General features: G+C 62.7%; 1 protein-coding gene across 1 annotated transcript; it reads left to right on the forward strand.

Annotated features, from left to right (window-relative positions):
• The first annotated feature begins 6,764 nt into the window (after window positions 1-6,764).
• SCGB1C1 (secretoglobin family 1C member 1) lies at window positions 6,765-8,007 on the forward strand. The gene is made up of 3 exons (XM_006917922.1): window positions 6,765-6,819; window positions 7,226-7,425; window positions 7,987-8,007. The coding sequence occupies exons 1-3, from the start codon at window positions 6,765-6,767 to the stop codon at window positions 8,005-8,007; spliced, it is 276 nt and encodes a 91-aa protein (XP_006917984.1).
• Window positions 8,008-8,298: the final 291 nt, after the last annotated feature.

Raw genomic sequence — 8,298 nt, forward strand, 5'->3', positions numbered from 1 at the left:
CAGCTACGGAGACAGCGGGAAGGGCTGAGCGCGGCGGAAGGGCTGGCGACGATGGGCCACCCGAGAGCCAGGCGGGCCTGAGGGTGCTGGGGACCGGCCGCCGTGGAGCTGGCGAAGAAGCGGCCAGAGGCTGACAGAGCGGAAGGGGTGCGGTGCCGAGCCTCCCAGGAGGACGGGGGACCGAAACGAGATCAACAAAGGGTGGGGACGGGGCGGGAAAGGAAAGTACGGAGCCGGTGATGGAGAACAGAGGGCTGAGGACGGACACGCGGCGGGCGTCATCGCGGCCTGGGAGGGGAAGACAGAGGAGGGAGACTGGCCGGGAGCAGGAGCTCGGCCTGGTCAGCGTGAGGGAAGAGAGCGACCCCTGCGCCTAGTCGAGGAGAAGGACAGTGACGAGGATGGCGGAGGCGGCCGGTGGGAGCGGAGAAGGCGGGGTGTGGGGTCCGGGCGGCCGCCAGCCCGGGGTCGCTGACTGTGTGTGGCCGGGGGGTTTGGGATCTTTTCAGGGGCTTAGCCTGGCTCCACTGTGTTCCCAGGTCTTCCATGTGCCTGCAGGGCCCCCCCAGAGTGTGCAGTTCCCACACCGGGCCAGCCCTCTGACCTGAGAGTGGCCCCAGCCTTGGGCAGGACGCTTTCTTCCAGGGCAAAGCCACGGACTCCACCCCACCTGACGGACAGGTCCAGGCAGCACAGCTGTGCGGGGGAGGGGGCGTGCCAGCACAGCTGCCGAGGAGCCTGGAGTTCAGCCCCTCTTGCGAATGCTGCACCTGGAGTGGGGTCCCCAAGGCCCCTTCAGCTCCAGGCCCAGACCAGAGCCCGGGACCCCCCGCAGCCGGCGCTCCCCAGCTCTACCTGGGGGCTGCGGTCTCTCCACACCCGAGCTCTCCGCTCTCAGACCTCGGTTCCTCTTGGTCTGGTCCTGGGCTGCCTCTTTTTCACATAAAATAATTCTTTGGTGGCACCCCACGGCCCCCCAGATGTGGTGACGTACAGAGGGTCTCTAAGCACCGTGTTAGTTCAAAAACTGCTCCGGGGAAGTTAGGGAGCCAGGAGGGGAGGGCGGCATGAGGCTCGCACAGGTGAGAGCCTGGTGAGAAGGCGGTTGACTTGGAGTGTGCCAAGCCCTGTGCCAGGTGTCACCACGAGGACTCCACATTCCGGTGGGCAGCTCCCAGGGCACAGATGCCTGGGGCACCACCCTGGGCCTGACACAGTCTCCTCACTGGCTCAGAAGCCTTTGGAGAAAGAATGTTTCCTGGTAACCTCACTTGGTGACAGTCTCAAGATGCACACGAGGTGGCAGCAGAGAAGAGTGTTTCTTTGCAAGTTCCACTTTGAAATGAGGCTCCAGACCCCGGCATGAAGCTCACCTTGAGATAAATCCTGTTTCAGGCCCTTCACGCACCTCATCTCGGCCACTGCTCCCACTTGCCAGATGAGGCAGGGACAATTATTATCTTTCTTACACATATATTTAAACCGAAGGCTGATCCTAACACGGTTCTGAGTCCGGAACCGAGGCCTCCTACATGGGCCGGAAGAGCAACGGGCCCCGGACGCGGAGTCACCCGAGCAGCAGTGCTGGGCTGAACTCGGTCGTTCTACGGGAAGAAAATCTGCACATTACCTCATGGTCCCGCTTGCCGTGACCACTAAGCTGGTTTGGGGGTGGGGCTGGGCAGGCAGCTGAGGGTGGGGATGGGTGGGGAGGGGGGTGGCCTGGTCCCTCACCAGGGTACAACCAGCACCAGATCAGTGACGAGTCCCCACTTTTACACACGCCCGTCCTCCAGCCTTTTACATCTGCTCTTCCCGAGTCCGGGGCACCGTCTGCTTCCGCCGTGTTCCCCTCTCTGAGGTCCCAGCTGACAGGACCTTCCCGGTGGCTCAGGATGGAGCGTGTGGTGGCAGCTTCCCTGTGGGGGAGAGCCTGGGCCCAGACAGGTGCGGGGCCGACTCCCGGCCCCCTCTCCTAGCAGTGCGACTTCAGGCAAAGAGCTGGAAACTCAGTCCCCTCGTCTGTCACATGGGGTGACCGACCGCTCCCTGTCAGGGGGCCGTGAGGGTGCAGTGAGGTGGCGATGTCAGCTCCTGCCCCACACGTGACCGGCACCCACTCTCCCTCCCTCTCCCCTTCTCAGTCCTTCCTCGACCTTCTAGGGGCAGACAAATCAGGAATTCAGCAAATAGTTTCATTTCAGTAGAATCACCGCGTAGCCTAAGTCCTCGAAGTGCTGACTGGGTCTGTCAGCTTCGTCCTGGGGACGACCCTGACCACGCCCCTCTCTGGACCTCATGCCCCTCCCCTCCTCTCCACGCTCACGGTCCTGCCTCCACCGGCCAGCGCCACCTCTCCCCAGCCCTCCCACCGCTCTCCCTGCTTCCTGTCCCTCTCTCGTCCAGCCGACCCCCACACTGTGACCAGCCTGGTCTTTCTAATTTAGGGATCTGATCTTGTCACTTCCTGTGCACAGAACTACCCTCGGTTCCCGCAGCCTAGGGAATCAAGTCTCTGTCACCGGCACAGCGTGGAGACTCTGTGCCACCCTGACGCCACAGTGCGGTCACAGTCCCCAGCTGTCAGCACACTCTGCCCGGCTGGAAGATGCCGAGGGCTGTAACAGACCGAGGCACCAGCACTGAGGCTGAGCCTAGATGCAGGAACCTGAATACAACAGATACTTTACTTAATAATAATGTATTAATATTTGTTCATTAACTGCAACAATTCTGTAAAAAACTAGAGGGGAGAAATTAAAAGTCAAATAAGAGAAGCCTATTCCATCAAACTGGAAACAGAGGAAATGGGTGATTTCCTAGTAAAAATACACATTAATATAATGGACCCTAAAATAAGGAAAATACAACAGATCAATTAGCCATCCAGGGACCTCCTCCCCTGCTGGCTCTCCGCTCCTCGTTCTGGGGTCTCCCTCCCCCGGACAGGGAAGGACAGGGACTGAGCTGATCAGCAGCTCCCCTGAGATTTGCCTCTGCCCAGTGACCCCAGCAGCCCCGCCCAGTGAGGATACCGTGGGGGGAGGGCGTCTCGGGGATTATTGACTCTGCTGTGTCAGCTAGGACTCTCTTCATTGCAAGGAACTGGACTCACTGAAGCAAAATTAATAATTTTATAAATGGTGGAATAAATTAATACTTGCAAGGAGCAAGTTTAAGAGTGGGTTTGGACCTGGCAGGCCCAGGGTCTCACTTTTCCGCAGTGGGACCCGATTCCTCTCCAGCCCTCCACCTACAGGCACCGTCCCTGCTGCTGGGGGTCCGGGGGAGGCCGCCAGCCAACGGCTACGGAGGCACTGAGGTCCTTGAACTCACAGCCCCTGAGCTGCCCACTCCGCCGCAGCACGGGCATGGGCTCGGCCCCCGCTCCGCCGGAATCCGTGTGTCCCTGGAGTCATGTGTCAAGGCACAGTGCCCAGGATGATGTATGAGGCGGCGAAGCCGTCGAGGGGTGACGAGTTCACGAGGGTGGAGCCCTCGTGAAGGAAGGAAACGGGCCACTGCCCCTCCTGTCACAGGCGGTTAAAGCAAAAAAAACAAAAACAAAAGGCCACTGGGAAGCAGACGTCGGTGAAGCTATGAGGGCCGCACCCCTGGACCCGCAGCCCCAGCTCTGTGAGGAACGAACCTTTGCTGTTGTAGCTGAGTCTGGGGCGTTCTGTGCAGCAGCCGGGCCTGACCGGGCGCCCCCACCGCCCCACCGCCCCGCCGCCCCGGCCCACGAGGACACGCCCAGCCGGAGAGGGACAGCGAGACCGTTCACGCCACGATTGTAAACAAGCCCTTAGATTTGGGGGCAATTTGTTACACAGGAGTAAATGACTAATACTCATGAACGTTCTACCAATTTCGCAGTTTGCAAATAACATCAGTTTAAACTAAACAAAAAACCTGAAAATGAAAAATACTAATGGCCCAGATGCCCGTTTAAAACAGCCGTGTCTCTCCGAGACTCTGGACTGGCGCGACCAGCAGCCCGCGGGCGGCCGGTGACAGGCAGGAAGCCGTGGGACCACCTAGCTCCAGGTCCGTGGGTCGCGCCCGTCCTGTTAGGCTTCAGCCGCTGGCCTCTTCTTCATTCCCCCCAGGGGACTCGCATCTCCCCTCCAGGCCCTTTCCCTGCGCCAACCTCCTCGACCGCGCAGACAGACCGTCCTGCGGGCCGCGTCCAGACGCCTGCGCGCGGGCATCGGCCTGAGCTCACAGGGCCAGCCGAGTCGCTGCCTCTGGGGCCACGCGAGCTGCCCCGCAGGACCGGCTGCTGCCTTCCAGCAGGAAGCCCACACGTCCGGGACAGCGGAAGGACGTGGGGGCCGGATGTGAGGTGGACAGAGCTGCCCGGAGAGTCTCCGGCAGGTGGCGCGCGGGCCCCGCGTTGTCTGCGCTGGGAAGGGCCGAGGGCGCGACCTCCCCAGCAGCAGAGCTGGGGTTCCCCTGGGGGCATCGCCCCCACCACACCCAGGAAGGGAGGCTCTCGAGCTGCCTGCTTCCCCATCATCTGCACCTGCGCCCTTTCCCTCGGGAATCCAGCCCTAAAGCGAAACACTCGGAGGGGGAAGGGTGGCCCCCAGCATCTCTGAAAGGGCTCTGTCCTGCGGTGCCGAGGGGACATCTGGGGGGTGCCAACGACATGAGCCTCCAACCTCACCATTGGAACAAGAATGGCCTCAAAAACGGGGGGCTGATGAGGTGCTGCCTGTGCTACCTCCCAGCCAGAGGGGAGCCTGCGCCCCGCCTCGAACCATGGGGGTCCCTCCCAGGGCCCCGCACTGACTGCAGGGAAGGAGAGGAGGGGGCTCCAGCACACTCGCCAGCCCCTCAACCCCTTTCCGCACCCCATGCAGGAACCCGGGTTTCATCAGTCCTGCGGCCTCCGACCTCCGACCTCCATGGCCCTTGGGACACCACAGGACACCACCCCAAGGGGAGGGCGGGGCTTCCTGCTGGCCTGGCCTGTGGAGAGGGAGGTGTGAGGAGTGTCCGGCAACGTCAGGAGGAGGGCAGAGGGTGCGTGTGTGAGCGGGACAGTGGTCGTGGTGAAGGTATGGAAACCGAGGCCAGGTGGGCAGGAAGGGTGTGAGGACGGTGGCGGTCAGCCAGGGCGCCCCGTAACTGCCGAGCCTGCACCGGAGGCAGCCAGCCGAGGGACAGAGGACATGGCCGGAGGGAGGCTCGCTTGAAATCGGAGGTTAGGAGGTGTGCCGTTGTCGGAGCGGCTGAGGCCGGGGACAGCCTTGACGGCGGCTGACGGAGCCGTGGGAGGCGAGGTGGGCTGTGTGTGCAGCAGCCTCACCAAGAGCAGCAGCTGCGGTGCCGAGCGGAGCAGGACAGGACCCGACCCGGGGGCTTAGTCCTCAGCCGTCAGGAGAGAGGGTCGGCGCGTCTGTAGTCGACGGGCCAGGAAGGCTCACAGCGAAAACACCCAGGGGCCGGGGTGTGGGGAGGGACAGAAGCCACAAGCTGAGTGCAGCAAAGGGCACCCGTCCACCCAGCCAGGGCTGCACCCAGGAGACACGAAGGGCGGTCTCCCTTAGAGCTGGCCCTGAGCGTTGGTGTCACCTGCAGGGATGCAAAAGCAAGCCATGGCAAAGCCCGGGGCCCAGTGTCCTTACACGTCTGCCGGGGGACGTGGCTAGAGGGCCACCGAGTTAGAGCAGCGGAGGGTCCAGCAGAGCAGGGACCCAGGGCCTGTGCAGATGGGTGTCAGGCTCGCCGGGGTGGTCTCGCACTTGCAGCCACGACCTCATTACACGATTTCTCCTGTATTTTTGGGCTCGTGAGTATACATAGGTGATGTCATCTTTGGGTTCCACGTCACATTAGCAAAGGGGTGCAGCCCAGTCGTGCTTGACCAGCGCCCGTGGTGAGCAGCTGTGTGTGTTCAGGACAGGGGTCTGGGGCCTGTGACAGACTCGAGACTAGACAGAGGCAAGCGAGGGGCGGAGTAACGAGGGTTGTCACGGTTACCACGTACAAAGCCCACCCTGCGATTTGTCTGGGGTGGTGAAGTCAGTGCTGGATGAGGGGCTAGCTGAATCTCCGGGTCCTCAAGGTGAGCAGGACGGTCCCTGAGGACGCCAGCGGCCACCAGGTGGCAGCAGAGGACAGGAGGGTAAACTGGGACAACGGAGCCTAAGAATGGCTGGCTGGAGTAGCTCAGGTGTCACCCCCCCTGCTCCATTACTACATGGGCTGTGACCGTCTCCACCAGACCCTGGACTGCCCTGGGCTGGGCTGGGCTGGGCCCCAGAAAGAAGCCTCATCTCAGACTGCAGCCCTTCTTCACTCCCTGCGGTGACACAGTAAGCCACCAGGCCTCCGGGGTAGCCCCACCCGTGCCCCTCCACCCCTCTCAGGGCCCCCTCCCAGCACCCAGGGCCCACAGGCCCCGGGAGGCCCCCACCCCTCTGCTGCCACACCTGCCCCAGTGGAGGGCTCCAGCCCAAATCCCCGGGCCCTGACCCATGGGCCCGACCCATGGGGCTCACTGAGCAGCGGGGGCCTCCCACCCCCAGGGAAAGGCCTGGAGGCATCTCAGCCCAGCCCCTTCCCTACTGCCCAGGCTCACAGTTGCCCCTCACCTGGGCCCCAAGCCCCTCGCTGCTTGGTCTCTGCCCTCGCTGGCCCTGCCTGCCCTCTCACTGGCCAATCCTGATGGGCAGGTCTGCCCTCCCCCCACCCCCCGCAGGGCCGCCCGCAGGGCATAAAGCCGGCTGAGGCGGCTCCCCAGGGACGCGCCTACCATGAAGGGAAGCGGGACCCTCCTCTTGGTGGCTGTCACTTCGCTCTGTGCCTGCGGTGAGTCTGTGTGCTGGTAACCCTCCCCGCACGCCCGGCCTCTGGGAGATGGGCCGGGCTTGGGCAGCTACACGTCCAGGCACTGCCGCCTGCAGTGACTGCTGTACACCTTCCCAGCACCCAGCCCTTCTCCGTCCCAGGACACGACGGACGGGCAACTACCCTGGGCTCCAACTCCAGTTCCCACCCCGCTGCACCCCACTGCACCCCAGCCCAGCCCGACCCCACCCCCCAGGCCCGACCCAGCCAACCTCACGCAGAGCCGGAGCGAAGGGGCTAACAGGAGGGGCCTGTGGGCAGGTGGAGCTGAGACGCCTGGCGGGTGAGGTGGGCACGGATGGGAAAAGTCTGGAGACCTCTGAGGCTGCAGCCCTCCCATCCCGGACCTCTCGCCCCCGTGACACAGGGCTGGCCACAGGCGAGGACAACAGTGACTTTTTCATGGAATTTCTGCAAACGCTGCTGGTGGGGTCCCCAGAAGAGCTCTATGAGGGGCCCCTGAGCAAGTATGAGGTCAACGCAGACGCCAAGGCAGCCCTGACTGAGCTCAAGTCCTGCATAGACGGCCTGCAGCCCATGCACAAGGCGGAGCTGGTCAAGCTGCTGGTACTGTGGGCAGGAGGGCACCCCGCCACCAAAGGCCTGTAGCCCTAGCACGACTCACAGCCCTGCTCCCGCAGCCCCCCCACCCCGATACCCCACCTGCCTCAGCCAGCAGAGGTGGACACCCCAGACCTCACTGCGTACAGAGACCTCAGTCCTTCCACACACACATGCACGCACGGACACGCACGCATACGCATGCAGACACAGGCACGCACACGCACACGTACATGCAGACACAGGCACGCACACGCACACGTACATGCAGACACAGGCACACACACGTACATGCAGACACAGGCACGCACACACACACGTACATGCAGACACAGGCACACACACGTACATGCAGACACAGGCACACACACGCACTGCATGTATGCACACACCTACGTGCACACGCGCACATGCACGCATACACACAGGCATACACACACAGGCTACTCCCTCAGCTGCTAGGAGGGAACTGGCTGCCATGTGTAGAGCCCACTGTCCCCAAAGAGGCTGACTTTACCCGATGTGACTGTGGCTCTCTAGTACTGACCACCCATGTCTGCCTTCCAGGTGCAGGTGCTGGGCACTTAGGACAGTGCCTAGCGAACTCCGGATGTGGCTCTAAGTGGCCACAGGACCAGCTCCACAGCAGCTGTGGCCGTGCCACCCGCCACCGCTCCCCATGTGTGAATTTATCTTCGAATCGTTCAATTAATAAAGCGTCCTGCAGCTCAGGGTCTGGCTCCTGTGTCTCCCCACATTGAGGGACATGCGCGCACACACGACACTCGCACGTGTAAGTGCCCACACAGAGAGCAGACTCGCCAACGGGAATCAGCCTGACGCCCGTGCAGGCAGGTGGGCGTGGCAAGACGAGCAGGC

Source organism: Pteropus alecto, unplaced genomic scaffold (assembly GCF_000325575.1).
Source record: "Pteropus alecto unplaced genomic scaffold, ASM32557v1 scaffold1978, whole genome shotgun sequence".
Classification (NCBI taxonomy): domain Eukaryota; kingdom Metazoa; phylum Chordata; class Mammalia; order Chiroptera; family Pteropodidae; genus Pteropus; species Pteropus alecto.